The sequence below is a fragment of the Rattus rattus genome, chromosome 11 (assembly GCF_011064425.1).
Source record: "Rattus rattus isolate New Zealand chromosome 11, Rrattus_CSIRO_v1, whole genome shotgun sequence".
Taxonomy (NCBI): Eukaryota; Metazoa; Chordata; class Mammalia; order Rodentia; family Muridae; genus Rattus; species Rattus rattus.
In genome coordinates, this window is record NC_046164.1 from 88165019 (window position 1) to 88185822 (window position 20804).

At 48.1% G+C, this 20804-nt stretch overlaps 1 protein-coding gene across 1 annotated transcript in view; it reads left to right on the forward strand.

The window, feature by feature from the left end:
- Window positions 1-18021: 18021 nt before the first annotated feature.
- The window catches only part of Spred2 (sprouty related EVH1 domain containing 2), a 106691-nt gene continuing 103908 nt past the window's right edge, over window positions 18022-20804 (forward strand). Inside the window, exon 1 of the mRNA XM_032915993.1 lies at window positions 18022-18124. Coding sequence (XP_032771884.1) covers window positions 18099-18124 — 26 coding nt within the window. The 5' untranslated portion in view covers window positions 18022-18098. The remainder of the gene's footprint in view (window positions 18125-20804) is intronic.

Genomic DNA, 20804 nt, shown 5'->3' on the forward strand with positions numbered 1-20804 from the left:
CAACACATCTTCTTGGTCTCAGAAATTCAACGAGGCAGACAGTGGTTATACTCAATGGATGATGTCGCACAGCACAAGCGGAAGATTTTACACAGCAAAACTTGAGTGTTTCAGGTAAATAAGGAGTTAGTATCAGAACAGTATCTCAGGGAGAAGTCTGAGTTGGGGCTTCCTCTCTAGTACCCTGAGGTCTATAAGATGGAGCTAGAAAATTCACTCCTGTGGAAAATGAAGACTTAGGTTGGGTGGGGAAGGGAGGTGGGGCCTTGGTGACTAATTGCTGTAACACTGCCTTTCTGTGACTGTGGCAGCTTCACGTTCTATTTTGATACCATCAAGCTCTGAAGTTCTTGCAGGATGACTTTGATGCTTTGGGGGTCCCATCACTTTTCCATCTCTGCAGAGGTTCTTGGATCCCCCACTCTGTTTAAACTCCTCACACTGCTTAGAATGACTTTCGTTACAAATCTTATAGATAGGGTGCTTCTGAGTATTTAGACCCACCCATTTCTGGTTCATTTTATAAACATTTTTTAATATTCTATATACATTGGGCATTCTGTTAGATATAAATATAGGCGTACAAAACTTAATTTGAGCATTTCTTTCTCCAGTCCAGGAATTTGATTTAATTGGGAAAGAAAACTATTAAGCAATAATGTCCACCATTTGTTAGAAACGCCAAGGTGGACGAAGTTTCAAAGGGGATGAAAATGAAACTATTTTACCTTTTTAAAAAGAGCTCTATACATGTGATTACAAGACCAGAAAAATGAAACCAAACCCCAGATTTGATGGTACATACCTCTAATCCCGGAACTCAGAAGACGAAGGCAGGATTGTTCAAAGTTTGGAACCAGCCTGGGCTACACAGTAAGTTTCATCTGATTTTGGGCTACAGAGTCTCAAAAAAAAAAAAAAATCAAAGACTGGCATCAAGTCCTAGATAGTAGTTGGAGACATGCATAAGACGTTTCAGAGTTTGAAGAAACCTGTGTTTATACTTGGCTTTTAATATGTTTAATATGATCCTATCGCGGTAAATATATTTTTTAAAAAAAGGTAACCTTTTTTATTCTAAGCTAGCACCTCTAGGACCACATGGCACTGAGGGGTATTTTTATCTCAGTGGTTCCACACTGCCCCAAGTACTCTCAGACCCAGACGGTCCTTGGGCCCTAGAGTCAGTTCTGGCACCGGTGGGTCATATGGAACTAATCATAATTTATCTCTGGTCAGTATCTCTCTTGGAGGCTCTCTGCTAGCCTCAAACTCTACCTGGTTCCAGCTACCTGGGCTCTAGCAGTCCAGCATGGGCTGGCCTATCATGGCTCCCTGCCACAGATTCTGCCCACACTCTCAACAACCACCCCCTGGTAGTTAGGGTATAAACTCCCAACTACCCGGTGAAATCATGACTCAATAAACTGTAACTCAACAATCAGATTTATATGTTAAATTCTCAATCCACTGGGGCTGGAGAGATGGCTCAGCGGTTAAGAGCATTGACTGTTCTTCCAGAGGTCCTGAGTTCAATTCCCAGCAGCCATGGTGGCTCACAACCATCTGTAATGGGATCCGATGCCCTCTTCTGGTGTGTCTGAGGACAGCTACAGTGTACTCATATACATGAAATAAATAAATAAACCTTAAAAAAAAGTTCTCAATCCACAATACATCCACACAATAAACTCACAACCAACTGATAAGGATATAAACCGCCCACCTAGATAAGATAAATTGACCAATAGAAATTTCATAACAACCTGTATCTATGTAGAGATGCATGGAAAGGACCTATTACATCTGCCTCCATGTTGCTTCTCCTTTCTGCTCCTCCCTCTCCTTCTAAAACCTCTGTTCCCGCCTCCCTTCCTTATCGTCCAATGACAGGCCTCGTCACCTGCATGACGACATCAACCTACGCCATCCCTTCTTATTATGATACATTATACATTATGTACTTTCTAGGGGTTGGACAGATGGCAGAACAGTTACAAGCACAGGCTATTCTTCAGGGTACTCGAGTTCAATTCCCAACACCCACATAGTGGCTGACAACTGTAATTCCAAAGCCCTCTCCTGACCTTTGAACCAGGCACATAGACTTAATACAGGCAAAATATACACAAACATAAAAAAATTTAAATATATACACTATCTAAATAGGATAAACTCATAAACTAAATATGTGTGTTACCAGTTATATCTGATATTGATATTTTCTTTTAACCTCTCCTTTAACTGTTTATCCAATAGAAAAGGCTGAATTTCATTTAATCTGTTTGTTTATTGAGACTAGTAGCTTGTGGCAGGCCTTACTATGTAACCAAAAATAATGTTAAACTCCTGATCCTCCCACCTCTACCTCCTTGGCACCAGAACTTTGGGCATATACTACAACCACCACCTTGTCTATGTGTGTGTTTTGCTATATATCTCAGGTTGATCTCAAGATAATGGTCCTATAACACCCTCCATAGTAGCTCAGTGCTTAAGAGCGTGGGCTGCTCTTCCAGAGGACCTGAGTTCAGTTCCAGCACCTACATAGACCGCTCACAACAACAGCCAGTAACTCCAGCTCCTGGGGCTCTGTGGTGGTGTAAGAATGGCCCCCGTAGGCTCATATATCTGATGTGGAGTCACCAGGGTGTGGCACGATTTGAAAAAAATTTAAATGATCAGGAGTAGCATTTCGGGAGGAGGTATGTCACTGAGGGTGGGCTTTGGGGTTTTCAAAAGCCTATGACAGGCCCAGTTTCTCTCTCTCAACCTACAGATCAAGATGTAGCTCTCACCCACTTCTCCAGCACCGTGGCTACTCTGCCTGTTGTCATGGTCCTCACTGTGATGATAATGAACTAAACCTCAAACTGAACAAACCCCTAATTAAGTGCTTGCTTTTGTAGGAGTTGCCTTGATCATGGTGTCTCTTCACTGAGATAAAACAGTGACTATGACAGGACCTTCTGGCTTCCTTGGGCACCTATATACATGAACACACACGTGTGTGAGAGCACACACACACACACACACACACACACATGCGCATGCCTATAAATAGCAAAAAATAAAATAAAATCTTTTAAAAAGAGGTATACCTAAACAGAGAGATAACTGCTTGCTAGATTTCTTCTGCAAGTGGTAAATGGAGCTCATACACTTGCCCTTGGAACATAGTTACTAGTTACTGCAGGGCAGGACTGCTGTGTTGTGCACACAAAGAATTTAAATAGTCTCCATCGCTTAGTTTAGCTGAAAAGAACAAAGCTTGGACTGAAACTAGCTTACAGATGACATCACGACCAGTACCTGTAATCCCAGCGCTTGACTCAGAGACAAGATTGGGATTTTGAGAACACAGTGATTTCTAGGTCAGTCTGAACTACAGGGTAAAACTCTGTCTCTAAATAGGGATGTAGCCCATTTGCTAGAGGGCTTGTCCAACATCCGAGAAGCTCCGCCTTTCACTCCTTCACTTCATGAAACTCGTGATTTCAGCAGTTGACAGGTAGGGGCAGGAGGATCAGTAGTTCAAGATCATCCTTGGCTACAGAGTTCGAGGCTAATGTGGGATATATAAGACCTTACTACAAAAGCAAATAAACAAACAAACAAACAAACAAATAAATACGTGCCAGCCAGCTACACCGAAAGAACAAAGTAGTTATTTCCCCATACTGGCAGTGGCTACCTGAATTACATGTAAACAACAAACATAGGCCATATGTGTATGCCTCTAAATACCATCCCTCTTTGTCAGTGCTGTTCATTTCTGTTTTTTTTTTTTTTTTTGGTTTTTTTTTTTTTTTTTTTTTTTTTTTTTTTTTTTGTGGGGTTTTTTTTTTGTTGTTGTTGTTGTTGGTTTTTCTTTTTCTTTTTTTTTTGTTTGTTTGTTTTTGTGACAGGGTTTCTCTGTGTATCTCTGGTTGTCCTGGAACTAGACCAGGCTGGCCTTGAACCCAGAGATTCTCCTGCCTCTGCTCTTGAGTGTTGGGATTAACTATATGGTCCACCACTTGTTTCTCTTTTTTGAAACACCATGGTCTTATTTTGTTTGGATTGTCCTGTAACTCAGCAAAATCCTCCTAGCTCAGGCTCTAGAGGTTGAGATTACGGGAGGGAGGCGCTACACCTGCTCTGAGTCAGCCTTTGCAGAGAAAAGAGGAAGTCTTTGTTTACTCTTTTACGAATGAGTTACAACTTTGATAAGCAGTACAACAGGTACCTTCCACCCGCACAGCCGGAAGCCTGGTGCACACTGCCCTATTGCAACAAAGGCACCTTGGTCAGAGACTTGTACTTTGAGTTCCCGATTTGACAGTTCTGATTCGACCCTTACTATCTGTGTGGTCTAAAGTGAGTCACTCAGACTTATCTGGCTTCCTCCTTTACCTTGGACTTCCTACAAGCCAAGGTTTACCTCGAAATTCTTATTACTATAATATTATTTGATGGGGGGGGGGGAACATGCCACAAACCTGACCTGTGACAGTCAGAAGACAGCTTGAGGGAGCTACATTCTTTTTTTCCCCCGTTGTTGTGGGTTCCTGAAATCAAAATCAAGCCATTAGGCTCCGCAGAGCCTTTACTAGGTGAGCCATTGTTCTGGAAATTACCTTGGAATTTTGATCCCCTTGTCTCTCTTTCCTGAGCACTGGGATCACAGGCGTATACCAGCTGAGCCATTTTATGTGATGTTGGGGATGAAAAGTCCTGGCTTCCTGGATCTTAGGTCAGTGTTCTACCTACCAACTGAGCAGTAGCCCAAGCCCTGAGAAATAAAGAGTTCTCGCTCTCATGGCCGGCCTTGAAATTGTGAGGCGGCTCCCCTCCCCCCTCCCCCCTCCCCTCCTCCCCTCCCTCCCCTCCTCCCCCCTCCTCCTCCTCCCTCCTCCTCCTCCCCCCTCCTCCTCCCCCCCTCCCCTCCTCCTCCTCCCCCCCTCCTCCCCCCTCCCCTCCTCTCCGCTCTGCCTCCCTAGGGATGGGATAACAAACATAGAACACCACACCCAACCTTTTTTGTTTGTTTGGTCTTAATACACCCAAAGAGATGAACGGCAAGTATGGCGGTTGTTTCATTTTCTGGTACCCACTGTGGGTGTTGAGAGGGCCCTAAGACTAAAGGGAGTGAGGGGTGGGGTCTCTACCGCCTCTCACACCTATATACCGAGTTCGTACTAGAGCGGGAAGGCAATTCGGATGAGCAGATAGGGGCAGAGAGAGATGGCTTGGTGACTCAGCCCGAAGACCTGAGGTTGATTTCTTCCGGGATCCACTTGGTGGGAGAGCCAACTCATGCAAGCCGTCCCCACAACCCCTGCACACGCACATGGTGGTGCACACATGCCCACACAAATACACAGATAAAAATGAAAACTCTGTAAGTCTTTGAGAATTTCACGCAATGCGTTTTGATCATATTTGCCTCAACTCCACCCCATAAGTTCATCCAGTTTCATCCCCGCCTCCCCAGCTTGGAGTCCTCTGGTTTTTCTTCTTATTAATGAAAAAAAAAAGACAGATAAAGAACCACAGTCATGGGGAGAAGTGAAACAGGAAAAAGGACCGGTACACATGGGCTCACTAGCCTCACAGAGAGAAAGTGACAGAGTCTTCCAGAAGGTGATCCCACTTGAGGGCTGATGAAGGGTGCCCCTCCTCGCCTGCAGACACCTCACACCATACTGCCGCCGTTCCAACCTTCTCTCCCCACCCCTCTCAATATCAGGTGAAAGAACGAGCAAGAGAAGAGATAAGGGTTTACTTTTCCGAGAATTTAGTTGCAAACAACTTTATAATGTTTTATAACTATTTGCAATTTTTTTATTCATTTATTATATTTAAGTACACTGCATCTGTCTTCAGACACACCAGAAGAGGGCATCAGATCTCATTCCAGATGGCTGTGAGCCACCAGGTGGTTGCTGGGATTTGAACTCAGGACCTCTGGAAGAGCAGTCAGTGCTCTTAACCACTGAGCCTAGAGCACCATCTCTCCAGCCTAGAAAAACTCTGCCTTTGAAAAAAAAAAAAAAAAAAACGGGGGGTTGGGGATTAGGCCAGTGGGAAGGCCGCTTGCCCAGAAAACAAAAGGCCCGGGGTTCGGCCCCCAACTCTAAAAAAAAAAAAAAAAAAAAAAAAAACAAAAACCAAGGTATTTATTTTGATTTTATATTTTGCCTACCTGTTATATCAGTGCCCCAGCTGAGGCCAGAAGATGGCATCAGATATCCTGGAACTGGAATTACAGAGAGCTGCGAGCCACCTTGTGGGCACCTGGACCCAATCCTGGGTGCCCTGAAAGAGCAGAGCGCCCTGAACCACGAAGTCATCTTGCCAGCCTCAAGTGCAACTTTAAACAGTTAGGTTTTGTTAATGTTTTCTTAAACGTGCTTTTATTTACAACCATGCTAAGGGTCATGATGTCTTTGGAAACACATCTCTTTTAAAGAAGCAGGGCTGTGGAGACTTCGGAATGGGCGACGGTGTTTGCTGCCGAGCCTGAGTTCCGTCTCGGGGACCAGTGTGGTCGGAGGAGAGATCTGACTCTGTGAGCTGTCCTCTGACCTCCAGAAGCATTTGAACATATGGGGACTCACATAACAGATAATGTAACTTTTTACAAAAATTTAGGCAAATGAGCACAACAAGTCATTGCCTCTTTTCAAACTTTTTTTTTAATATGAATACACTGTAGCTGTCTTCAGACACACCAGAAGAGGGATGGTTGTGAGCCACCATGTGGTTGCTGGGAATTGAACTCAGGACCTCTGGAAGAGCAAGTCGATGCTCTTAACCACTGAGCCATCTCTCCAGCCCGCCTCTTTTCATGTATGTATGTATGTATGTATGTATGTATGTATGTATGTATGTATGTATTTTGTCTGTTTGGAGATAAAGTCTTGAGTGTTTTCCCTCTCCCTACCCCATCCCACCCCAGTCCACCATAAAGTCTGTTCTATTCCCCTTCCCAGGGAGAGCCTTGTGTCCCCCCCTTGAGAGGAGATAAAGTCGCGCGTACCTCACAGACTGCTCTGGCTTTTGTGATACAGCCAGGAATGACCCTTTAACTTCTGACCCTCTTGCTCCTCCCTCCCTCCTAAGCTAGGATTATAGATGTGTAGCGCCAGGCCTAGCTAAAATGCTCTCTGTTGCTATAAAGCAGGTTGTAAAAAAAAACCGCTTACGCATTCCTCTTGTTCTATATATCTCTTGGTTTTTTGTTTTTTGTTTTTTTTTTAATATGACTTTCCTTCTTCAAGGAGAATTTACCTGACTCCAACTCTGGGTCGACCGCATGACCTCTTTAGCTAATGGAGTATTAACAAATGTGATTTAAGCACAGCCTTTAAAAAAAAAAAAGGCATCTATAATGGGTTTGGCCTTGTTGTTGGTCTGGGAACCCTGCCACCATCATGTGATCTGGGAGGCTAACTGATCATACAGAGCACAGTGGCACTTACCCAGCACTGGCCAATCAGCCTGCCCATCTCCTGATCCTAGGCTGCCTGGTCCCTGCAAGCCGGCTCACAGGCAGAACCAATAAGCAGAGATCACAGAGCCATGCTTCCCGTTTAAGCCACTGCATTTGTGACGGCTTGGTAGAGCATCGGCGAACCCACACCGGACCCGGCCTTACTGTACTGTTTTCATTTCATCCCTATTTAGTGCAAGAGGGCGGAGGTGCTGTTCCAGTTAGGGCAAGGATGAAACACAGTGGTAAAGCAATGTTGAGCCTAGGAAAGGCCAGGCGTTCTGTCCCTAGCATATATGTGAAAGGCCAGGCACTCTGTCCCTAGCATATATGTGAAAAACAGGTGTGCATGCTTGTAATCTCAGCAGAAGGAAAGCTACACAAGGAGCTGTCACTGTGATTGGAGGATAACCTGGGCTACAGGAGGATAGCCTGGGCTACTTGTCTCAAAACAAGGGCTGGGTGTGGTGCCACACCCCCTTTAGTCCCAGCACCTGAGAGGGAGAGACAGGTGAATTTAAGAGTTAGAAACCACCTTTGGGGGTTGGGGGTTTAGCTCAGTGATAGAGCGCTTGCCTAGGAAGCGCAAGGCCCTGGGTTCGGTCCCCAGCTCCAGAAAAAAAGAAAAAAAAAAAAACCACCTTTGGTCTCTCTAGTGAATTCCATCCAGGTTAGCCAGGGCTACCGAGTAGGACCTGTCTCAAGCGCACACACACACACACACACCAGTGCAGACACACACACAAGTGCAGACACACAAATAATACCAATGACAATTTAGAAAGTGCTTCCTTTGTTAAAACCACAGGTGCCATAAACACGGACCTTTTCTCCTCCTTCAGTTGTAAGATTCTGATTCTCCGTCACTGTTGCTCCTTTCCTCTGCTGATGTCTTCCTGGGAGGAGGACGAGGAGTAAAAGTCAAACATGATGGACAGAGGGGAAGCTGGAGTGAGATGGTGATGTGGGTCCCCACACTAACAGGCCTGGGCACCTCAGTGATGACTAATTTCCACTGTACCCAAGGTACGGCTTGTTGGTGCTGGTCAGGTGAAAATGCTAAGCTGCATCCTACCATCTCCCTCAGGAGCCTCGGCTGTGGTGGTGCAGGTCTGTCATGCCAGCACTTGGGAGGCTGAGGTAGGTGGATTACTGTGAATTCCAAGACAGTTTGCTCTATGTAGCAAGTAATTGACCAGACAGGGCTATGACGCTCTGTCTCAATACCCCTCCTACCGATCCCTACTTCTACCACACCACACCCACCCCTGCCAAAGAAGCTTCTGTCTAGGAGGCTGAGGGACCTGGGGCATACGCTAGGAAGTGCTCTATGACAACTGTAATAGCGCTCCCACCAGATGAATGTGGCCAAGGCTCACAAGGTTGCAGGCAGATCTAATGGCCAGTTTAAAGTCTGAGCTATCTGTGGGGCCCGTCACAGGATGGGAGAGTCGGAGGATCCATCCTGGCTGTCAGCTCTTCATCTCAAAGGGCTTTTGACCAGAGAAAACTGACTCTTGGATGCTATCTGACCTCCACATGTGTGCATATGTTCCCAAACTCACACATACACCTCTCCCTTTCCCTCTCCCCTCTCCCTCTGCCCCCCTCTATTCTCTCTTTCTTTCTTTCTCTCTCTCTCTGTTTCTCTCTCTCTCTCTCTCTCTCTCTCTCTCTCTCTCTCACACACACACACACACACACACACACACACACACAAAGTAGGAATCCATTGTTACAAAGTCTTGAGTTTGAGCCAAATATCTTGAGTTTTTTTTTTTTTTAAGATTTATTTATTTACTGTATATGAGCACACGGTTGCTGTCTTCAGACACACCAGAAGAGGGCACCAGATCCCATTACAGATGATTGTGAGCCCCCATGTGGGTGCTGGGATTTGAACTCAGGACCTCTGGAAGAAGAAAAAAAAAAAACTTTAATTTTAAGCCTGGTGGTGGTGTCCCTTTGCCTATTAGTCAGGTGGATTTCTGAGTTTGAGGCCAGCCTGGTCTACAGCGTAAGTACCAGAACAGCCAAGACTAAACAGAGAAACCCTGTCTCAAATAAACGGAAAACGAACAAACAAACAGCTTTATTTTGAAAAAAAATAAATAAATAAAAGCAATCAGAATTTTCTCTGAGGGTCTGCTCTGACCCACAAGCCAGATTTAATTAGTTAGCAATAAATAACTAAAGATAAATAAAATGGCGAGGCCTGAGGACCCATGCCTTTAATCCTAGCAGAGGTAGGCAGATCTCTGTGAGCTGGAGAGGCTTAGTTTGGTCTCTATCATGAATTTCAGGTGAGCCAAAGATATGTAGTCAGATCTTCTCTCATAAATAAACACACAAATAGATAAATAAAAAATAAATATTAAAAAAAAGAAAATTGTTAATGTAGGATATTTTTTACAGTAAGTGGTGAGAAGCCAAAATGTACTACTACTACTACTACTACTACTACTACTACTACTAATAATAATAATAATAATAATAATATTCCATGCCTTACTTTCCTTCGCTCTTCTTCGAAATTCAAAGAATGAATTTTTACTTTCACAAACTTTCTTGGCTATTAGTGACAAAGCTTCAACTCAACCTAGCTCAGGTCAAAAGACTGAGGCCTTAGCTTTCACATCCTGACATTCAGGCTTGTCCTAGGCACCGGGCAGGACTGATCCCATCTCTCTGCCTCTCTGGCTTCTGCTTCCCTTTCCCCTCTGTCCTGGCCTACTGTGTGTCCCAGCTTGGTAGTAGCAATTACGTCGCTCTGCCTTAAGTAGTCTAAGCCTCCTTCGTCCTTAATGATTATCCTGATCTTGTTAGGACAGAGAGGCTCAAGTCAGGAATCGGGAATTATCCCAGACCTCCTTAGTCCCCGCAGCTCACAGATCACAGAGACAAGCCATGGCTGAGGTACTTGTGTCTGGGTAATTCATTATCTGTCTCCGTGGTCCCCGCCACTGTGCTTTGTCATGCATTGGAATTTCTGGTCTTGGAAGAAAATGTCTTGGAAGGAATTGACTTCTTTCACCTCAAACCATCGACTGTGCCAGGAGTAATCAAATCCCTCAGAACTGTAAATTCGAGACCTGTGTTCCCTGCTCTGAAAATGTTAGGTACAAGCAGGATCCAATTGGTGACTTTTTCAGCTGGTCACTTAAACCCCCTACGGAGTGGCAGACAGCCAGGTTATCTTAGAAACAGGGCCTGAACCGGGCTAGGCACTAGCTGTTATTTTAGGAGCCTCACTGTTCTTTGTCACTGAGCTGTGACCAAGCCTGCTTGAATGCACTGTGCACGGCCTGCCCACCCATAATGCAGCCTTCTGGGAAGGGGGTTGGGGATCAGTGTCTTTCCTTCCATGCAAACTGCTTCACTCGGTAACAATCTCTAGCTACCTGGAATCAGGAATGGGATTTTGGATCTAGTCACAAAATGTTCTTTTATTCCAAGGGTCACCAGCTCAAATGCCTCCTGGGGCCAGCAAGAAAGAGCAGCTTCTACTCACCAAGTTTTACCTACTAGAGCTTGGCACTCAGTTGCTAAAGCCTTTCTTCCGAATTCTTTTTTTTTTTTTTTCTCCTCTGGGAGGAACCAATGATCTCAAGTTTTATATAAAATATTCTGGTTTTAGGCTCAGTTTTACTTTAATAAAAAAAAAAATTGAAAGGCAGTCAAAAACCAAGCTTGTCTAAGAGTCTTCTTATCCTGCCCAAGAGCTGTCAGTTTGTGACTTTGGTTTTATTCACTAATCCCAGAACAATAGGTGCTACTTGCCCTGCATTTACATAACTCAGATGGACCTGGCAAGGAGTTGGGACTGAACAAAGATTAGTTGTGATTTAGCTAAAGAAGGTTCATGACTTCAAAATAAAAATCGAACCTTTAGCTTGGACCGGGTGGCCACCTTGGCCAGTTTCTGTCCTGGTCCCTGCCTCTAACCCCCGTAGAGAGTGTGCACCTCAGGACTTTTGCGTTGGCCTGACTTCCTTCCTTTATCTTTTGTTCCAGTTATCCATCCACAACCCTGCTATCACATACCCCAAGATTTGACTCAAACCTCCCAGCCTCTGGGGAGCCTTCCTCTGACCTCAGCTTACTCTGGGGTTTACCCCACTCACACAAACACCAGCCATGGGCCACAAATCCTAACCTGTTCTTTAGATGCCTGACACACACAACCCTCGAGGGCAGGGACCTGGGTTCATGTGCCTTGGCATCCCCGTGGCTTCATAGAATACCTCGAACCTTAAGTGGATATGAAAAATGATTGCCCATTAAAAACCCATTCGTGAAAACCTAGTGCTTTAGGAAATGAAATCGCACCAGGGAATGACGGTAAACAGCGATAGTCCCAGCTACTCTGGAGGCTGAGAGAAAAGAGTGGTGGGTTTCAGACTAGCCTGCTGGACAAAACAAACTCCTGGGCTTGTTTCTTTCTTTTATTTATGTTATGATGTGTGGAGGAGAAATGAGAGACATTGCTTGTGGTAGAATGCTGACCCAGCACCCTAGACTTCACAAACATACCAGTTCATATCTGCAAAAAAGAAATCTAGCTGAGCCCAGAAGTGGTCCTGTATACTTGCAATTCCAGCATTCACGAGTCAGAGGTAGGCAGAGCTCTGAGTTCAAGGCCAGTCTAGTCTACCAAATGAGTTTGAGGATAGCCAGGGCTACACAGAGGAATCTTGTCTGGAAAACAAACACAAATAAACAAAAAAAACCCAAACAACAACAACAGAGAGAGAGAGAGAGAGAGAGAGAGAGAGAGGAGGGAGGAGGAGGAGGAGGAGGGAGGGAGGAGGAGGAGGAGGAGGGAGGAGGAGGAGGAGGAGGAAAAATTAGGTTTTAAATTTTAGAATGAAGTTTTTTCTCTGCCTGTGTGGTAATGCATGCCTTTGATCCCAGCACTCCATAGGCAGAAGCAGGCCGAGTTGCAGGCCAACCAAGGCTACATAGAGACGCTGCCAAAACAGGGAAGGGGGGCTGGGGTGGGGCGGCAGTGGCAGGGTTTCCTTCACATGCTTGTTAAATACACAAAAAAAGCAAGATTTAAAGAGCAAGATTTAAAATTCATTCAACTGTGGACATGGCTCCTAGCTTCAGTTACTGCGGTTTCTGAATTAATTTGTCTTCATTTGTTTTGTGAAAACATTAAGGACTCCCGTGTCTCTCAAAACGGTGTAGGTGAGAATAACCTTGAGGTTACAGGCGGGATTAATGAGGAGCTGGGGAGTCGAACCTAGGGCTTCATGCACACTATCACAATAAATGCTACAATGCACTCTACTAATTGGGCCACATACCCAGCCTGACTCAGAAATTCTGATCCTCTGCAATTGTTAGGGGAGGATTTCTCTCTGTCTCCTCTCCTCCGTTTCTGACACTCTGACAAGATCCAATTTGCAATCCTCTTGCCTCCTGTTAAGAGTTCAGGAGTGCACCCCAAGGTCATCCTTTCCCATCTTTGCTAGAGTCCGTGGGTAGTAACTTGCCACAAACAGCCCTTCCCACCCAGCGGCGGCCAACTAGAAGGTGAGCAGCCACTGACGAAAGACCCTTTGCATAACCCATTCTTAAATTAGCTGAGGCTTGTACAGTTGTAAACTGAAACTTGGGGCAAACCCTGGCGGTTACAATTTTTTACACAAAGAATGCTTCCTCCTTCGCTCAGTCGATTACTTCCTGCATTCTGACTCTTCCCGAGCAAATGCATACCCGAGCCTTTGGTGAGCTGCTGAGCGCGGTCGAGCCACCCTCCTACCTGAAGTGGCGACCTCAGCCGCAGCGGGGTTGGCGTTTCATTCATAATACTTGCACCCGCGTGGAGAGAGGCGGGGCGGAGGCTTTTCGTCTGTTTAATAAAAATCCCGGCTATGCAACCGAAAGGGAAAATGATCCTGGAGTGTGCCGCCTGGGGGATGAGCCCTGCACCGCCGCCCTTGGCTAATTATACCGGAGATTGTGCAATGGGCCCGAGCCATTCACCCAGCAGGGCCGCGGCGCCTCTCACTACGTCTGCACTGTCCAGGGCTCCCTTGGCACAGCGGGTACCCGCGGCTGCTCGCCCGAGCGTAGTGATGCAGGCGCTGCAGCGGCCGGGGCGCGGCCGGAAGGAACTGATAAACCCGCGCGAGTGGCACCCCTCCCCCGCGTCGGAAGTGTCCTCGAGCGCCGGTCATTGAGAAATACCGAAGGGGCAGAGTGGGGTGAGGCGAGGACAGCCCCGGGGCCGCGGCTCCTGGCCTACGATCCCACGCGTAACCCGCAGCCCGGCCTGGGCAAGGAGAGCGGGCTGCAGAGGAGGCCTAAGTGCCGGTTCCGCACTGCGCCCTGCCGAGCCGCCTGCTCGAAAAGTAGGACCTGCTCCGCTGCTGATCCGGCCGCCGAGGGTCGCTCCGGGCTTTCCCGCAGCCCCCCGGAAAGAAAGAGCTACGGGGCCTCCCCTGCCCATCCTGCGGCGTTAAGAGGCAGGCAGCTGTGCTGGGTTTCCGTGAAGTTGTGAGCAGATCGATAGTACTTTTGAAGTTCTAAGATCTTACTGAGTCAACGCTTTATTTTGAAAGACCGAGTCTCACTCAAGTAGTTCAGGCTGGCCTGGAGCTCAATGACCTTGAACTCCTGACCCTCCTGCCTCCTGAGATAAAAGATTGCACCATTACACACACTTGTATCAAAAAACAAAACAAAAAACCCTTTGGTTTTTGTTGTTGTCTGTTTTGTTTTGGTTTTGTTTTTTTAGGCAGGGTCTCACTCTAGCCCACATTAGCCTGGAACTGTGTACTCCAACTGACTGATTATTTTGCCTCAGTCTCTCAACTAATGAGACTACCTGTGATGCTACCGTGCCCAGTATTTTCAGATTAATGATAATGCAGGTTCTATATTGAAATCTAAAATGAGGACAAACTAATACTTATTTTTGAATCTCTCTCTCTCTCTCTCTCTCTCTCCCTCTCTTTTCCCCCTCTCCCTTTTCCTCTCCCTCTTTCTAAGAAAGAACATGATTTTATTATAGTTTGTGGGAGTAACAGAATAAGAAAAGTAAGATATCGATGGGTCAAATCAAAACAGATAGATCCTGAGATGTTACAACAAACTCTAGAAATAGATCAGCGTGAGCCAAGTAGTTCCTAAGACAAGGATGATGGAGAATTAACTTTCTTTATTGTTCTTTGAGAGTCCTCCACCTTGCTTTTCAAATCCGAAACTCGTCAGGAGTGACTAGTAAGCCCTGTGGGATTTGCCTGTCTCCATTTCTCCAGCATTGGAACTATAATTACAGGCCGCCAAATGTGGGTGCTAAGGATGCGCGTAGGTTCTCGAATGGCAAGCAAGAACCATACTAACCTGTGGTCTATTTTTTTTTCTTTTCTTTTATGTGTATGGGTATTTGGCCTGTATGTATAACCATGTATGCACTACCTTGGTGCCTCGTGCCCTTGGAGGCCAGATGGGGATGTCAGACTTTTGGAACTAGAGTCATAGAAGGTTTCGAGCAGACATATGGGTGCGACAAATCATACCTGGGTCCTTTGAAAGAACAACCAGGGTTTTTAGCTACTAAGCAAGTCTACAGCCATTCCCCAACCCCCAGACTCTTTTTGAGCCAAGGTCTCACTATTGGGCCCTAGGTGTCCTGGAACTCTGTGGACTAGGACGGCTTTGAATTCAAGAAATCCACGTGCCTCTACCTCCAGGCTGGGAAGATTAATGATGTCTACCACCACATCCAGCATGTCTCATATTCTTCATGGCCTCAAAGTAAGCAAGCAAACAACAACCACCCCCTCCACAAAAAACACAAAACACCCCCCCGAAACGCGCGCGCGCGCGCGCGCACACACACACACACACACACACACACACAAAAATCAAACAAAAAGACAAAGAAAGACAAGGTTTGCTTTGTTTACGTCAGGATCTCAGGTCTTCTAAGAGAATACCAAAATGCAGGTCATGAGGTCTGGTGCCCTCACCACTGCTTGTCACAAAGCACTCGAAATCTAGTGCCGTTCAAACCTCAATCTGTGTCCACAATGATTGTGGTTGTGAAAAGCATGAAACCACCGGTTTCTACCTGACTCAAAGGTGAAACTTGTTTTTTCAAGCCCCTGTGGAACTCTCAATATGCATAGACCTCTAAGAGGTCTGTTTGTTTTGTGTATAGGTTTTGTTTGTTGCTGGCCATCATCATCATCATCATCACCACCATCATCATCACTACCATCATCACCACCCCTACCACCACTTACTTTGATTCACGGTCTTACCTTGTAGCCTGATTGGCCTGAAACTCATCGTGTAAGCCAGACTGGCCTCAAACTCACAGAGATCCACCTACCTTTTTGCTTCTAGAATGCTAGAATTACGGACACGACCCACCATGCCTGGCTGTTTTTCGTTTTCTGTGGTTTCGTTTGAGACTGGATCTTGCTTACTAGCTCTGTCTAGCCTAGGGTTCTCTGGCTGGACTTGCACTGCTATCGATCCTCTTGCCTCAACCTCGGTAGAATGGATTATTCAGTCCGGCGGTTTTCTAATTTTGAAGCAGATATTTCTTCCCCTAGTCTGTTTCATAGCTATTTAAAATCTAAGTGGAATGTCTCTAGTGGCATATTCAGGGGGGGTATAAATGTCTATTAGTCTTGAGGAGCAGAAAAAGGACAGGGATTATGTCCCTTGTTCCCTGGCAAGACCTCAGAAAATACCCAATGACTGTAATCGGTGGCATCCAGTGTCAAGTGAAAACATGGTGTCCCCTTCAAAAATTGTATTGGGTTTTAATTCCACAAATTCAGATTCCAGGCAGATCCACAAGTTGAGCCCTGTTCATTGTCTACATGGTGCATGAGTCCTCTCAGAAAACTTCAGGCAGGTCCTAGGCCATGGTAGGGAAAAATACTTTAAAGAGAGGTGAGACGAGATGGCTCAGCAGTTAAGATCCTCCAGAGGACTGTGGTTCAATTCCTAGCACCCACATGGAGGCTAGCAACCAGTTCCAGGGGACCCAGCATCCTCTCCCCTCCACCCACTCTGCTGACAAGCAAGCACGCATTCTCCTCCTGCCCCTGCGCATTCTTAAAAAAAGAGAAGCCGGCCAGGGGTGGGGTAATGAGGAGTTCCCGGGTCTCTCTTTGGCCAAAGCCCATCAAAGGCAGTAATCTGTGGCTCAGTAAACTATGGACTTCTAAGGGCTGAAAACAAGAAACATTATTCACCAACTGGATAATTTAATTCACTTTGGTGTTACCTTTAAACTTCATTTCTGCCTGCAATGCAAGTTTCTTGGCTGCGTGCCTTTTATTTTCTGTGTACACATTATTATTATTTTTAAATGTCCGCTCTTGGTGGGCATGATGTTGCTTAACAGTTATCCCATCATTTGGATGGCTGAGGCAAGAGGGTCAAGAGTTCAAGGGCAGCCTCGGCTACACAGCAAGTTTGAAGCCACCCTGAGATGCAGGCTAGAAAAATACTCTTTGTGGACAAAAAAAAAGATTGCAAGATTCTCATGAAACTGAACCTCCCCTGTTATACAGGATACTGGCAAAGTCCAAATCCCTCTCCTTGCAAGGTTTCTATCAGAGTTGGGATGAGGAGGCCAACGGAGGCCACCTGCACTGCCCCCCATCCCCCCTCCCACACTCTGCTTCTCCAAAACCAAACTCTCTGGCTTGCACCTAAACTCCTCCCCATCTCCGCCCTCCGCCACCTCCCCCCCCCCTTGATTTTTAATCCAAAGGTTTGGACGGAGGGAGGGGACAAAACGGGAGCCAGATGTGTTCTTGTCTTCGGCTCCCGCCTCCTCCCTCTTGGGCTTCCTAAAACCCGGAGCCCCGGAGACAAGGATTCGGAGCCCGACCAACGCAGTGCCAACCATGCCGTTCCGAGGCTCCTCCCGGAGTGGAAGCTAGCGGGAGGGGGAGTAGAAGAGGGGCACGCTCAGTAGGCGGGACAAAGTGTTTTGTGAGTGTGTTTTTTCCCTCTGTGTGTGTCTCTCTCTCTCTCTTTTTTTTTTTTTATTTTGGTCGCAAGTAGGAAGCTTTTTGCACTCCACCACCTCTGGCCGCTGGGAAGACGTCATCGCTTCCGCCCTACTTCCTCCTCCTGTTGGCGGCGCTGAGAATCCAATATGGAGTAAATCGGTGGAGTGGCGAGATGGGGCTCGGACGGGGCGCCCTGCACCGCCTCCCAGGCGCACCTCCCCCGGCTGCCGAGTGCTACCCGGAACCCTGATTGGCCCGGTCCCCGGGGGCGACCCCGGCCCGGCCCCAGCACAGCCGGCTGCCCGCCGCCCCGAGCGTGCTTGTTTTTCTGCTGCTCTTCCCCTCCCGGTCCCCTTCCCAAATCTCGCCCCTGCACCCGCTCGGAGCCCCGGGGCCGCGCCCGGCGGGCCCACGGCGTCCGCTGCCGGGTGCGCCCCTTCCCAGACCTCGCCCTGCGCTCGGGGCTCTCCATTTCCCCGCCTGCCTCGGCGCCCCCTTCATCTCTAGCTCCCCCCTCCACCACCAAATCAGGAGATGTCGGAGATGTGAAGAAGGGGGGCGAGCGCACGGAAGATGAAGGGAGCCAGGCTGCACGCCGCGGGACAGGCGTCTAGGTGAACAAGAAAATGACCGAAGAAACACACCCGGACGAGTAAGTTCGCCGCGGGTGGGATGCGGGTGCCCGGAGGGGCGGCGTGGGGGCCGCCGCCAAGGACGCAGGAGGGGACTGGTCGGGGGAACTTGGCGTGGGGTGCAGCCGCTGGCTGAGCTGTCGAGGCTGCGCGCGAGGCTCTTTGCTGGGCTGGGGGAGGCGGCAGAAACCGCCTGGGGTCTGCAAGTCCAGGTCGCAGCCCGGGCCAAGGGCGCGCAAATGACCTCGGGGAGGTCTTCGGGCTGCGGGAGCGGAAGCTCTGACGCCCTCCATGCGGGGCATCCCGGGGTCGATGGGTCTGTGTGCATAGTGACTTTGTGACTCCTGGCACCGCTGCCCTCCTCACAGCTCTCTCCGGAGCCCTCTGGGGCCCGGGCTCCGCCATTTCGTTTTCTTGAATCGCTCTCATTTGCATACCACATTTTCATTCATAAAAACACGGAGGAGTTGGGGGAGGGCCAGTCGGGCTCTGCTCAGGGTCTGTGCGCCTGGGTCCGCGTAGCGGCCAGAGCGCGGGAGCAGCCTGCCGAGTCCCGGCGCGTGTGAGTGTGTGCACGCGCGTGTGGGCCGGCACACGCGCCCCGCAGTGTCGGGGCAGCTCTGGGGGCGGATCCGAAGCGTGTGCAGCGAGGGCGGGAGAGCGTGCGGGGAAGCGCGCTCCTGACTTGTATGTGAGGGAGAGCGCGTGCCCGTGCGTGTGCCCGGCCCGCAGGCCCGAGGGGAACAAAGCTCTCGGTGCTTAGTCAGAGGTGCTTATGCTCGCCCCTCGGGGAGACCGGGGCTTGTCAGCGTCTCTGGGCCAAGTGGCAGCTGCTTCCCGCCTTAGTCGCACATAGGTTTAGATCTTGCTCTCGGGTTCGAGGCGTTTCCCTCTCGGGGCGCTGGGGGCGGGGCTGCCGGGCTGCCCTGGCCGGTACTTAGCCAGGGGTCCTGTGCTGTTCAGTGGCTGTATTCGCTCACCACTTTTTTTCTTTTTTTGTGAATAAGACGTTCTCCTTTATTGTCACATGATATCCCTCCTCCCCTGCACATTCATAAATCCTGAAGCCTGCCTCGGCTCCTTTCATTCAGTGCTGCCATTAGTCAAGGTAGCAGCGGCGCCTGCTTGGACTCCAGAATGGGTCAGCAGTCTCGGGGACGCAGACGGGAGGGGGACCTGGGGCGGTGGAGCGGGAGTGGCTGGAGACTAGCTTCCAAACCATGGGTCTTTTGCTTCTATGTGTCCACCGCTCCCCCCTTCCCCATGACCATTGATACCCTAGAGTGCAGAGAAGGGAAGTGACTCAGGACTGGGCCACCGGGCGGCTTCAAGAGTTCTTGTAGCAGGTGGCAGAATCCTGTGTACCACTGTAAGAAATCTCACTTTTTTCTCTCTTTGTTTTCGGTGCTGGAGTTCGCACTCAGGGCCTGGCACATCCAGGCAAGCAAGGGCTCTGTTACTGAGCTGCAGCCCAGCCCTCGTTTGTTTTTAAATGGCCTTTTATCCTGTAGCCTTCATTGTCAGGCTGGGTGGAAGGAAGCTGATGTTCTGCAAAGGGAATTTCCTTCAGTGCGTCCCCAGGGAACTTTGACTGCAGTAACCCTAATCTGTCAAGACACCTGTCCCTGGAGAGGTTTCCACCTGCTGTGCGACTCCCACTGCAAGCTTCATGCTGTCTTAGACATTTTATTTTGCCTCATTATACTTGTCATTGAAATCATAAAGTGGGAGGGTTTTTAAAAAAGCATAGAAGGGAAGGAGTATCTGCTAGGTCTTCCCCTTTTGGAACTTGGCTGATAAACAGTTCTTTTTCTGGGTCCTTGTCTGTGCTTGCACTTAGGAGTAGCCTTAGGGGCAGTGAACAGCACCTACGATGGTGGGGCTTCTTGGAGAGCTTTGCCCAGTGTGCGTTAGGTTCCTGGCTCCTTTCACTGGGAGTGTAGGGCCTGCCTTGTGTTGTTCTCCAGCATCGGGTCAGCCTTGTGTCTTCCCATATTCGTTAGCCCGAACGAAAGGATTCCAGGTGAGGACACCAGGGTTAAGTGGATGCTTCCTCGTTCCAGTCTTGGGGAGAGAGAGAGGTCAGTGTTAACTACCGTCAGAAGGCTTGTTGAAGCTGAAGTTGGTAGATCACACCTGTCATTCCAGCAGCTGGAGACTGAAGCAGGAGGATTGTCATGAGCTTGAGGTCAGGTTGGACTAAGAGACTGCGAATTCTGTTGAGGTAGTAGGCCTTAGAGATGGGCTGTAGTTTCAGACGGTTAGAGAGCCCTGGTGTCTTCACCGTTGAATTGGCTTTCTGGGGGTCACGTTTTGGTTCTTGTCTAGACAGGGCTTCTCCATGAATCCCCTGGCTAGCTTGGGATTTTTTGTGTAGATCCAGTTGGACTCTAACTTAGAGGGATCCTCCTGTTTCAGGTTCCTGAGTGCTGGAATTACAGGTTTGCTTCCCCACACTGGCCTCTGGAGTTTCTTAATGCGATTCCTGTAGCAATGGAACCTGTAGGACTCACCGTGGAATAATCTCCATTTTGGGAAACCCGAGGAGAGCTTAAGCAGTTTGTCCAAGACCATCCCTTTAGTCTCTGAGGTAGAGAATTCACCCAACAGCCGGGTTCAAGAAGAACCCTTTGCTCCCAGCTAGTATCTGAACTGTGGTGGCTAGCCTTAGTGAGCCTGGTCTCACGAAGCTAGGCGGAT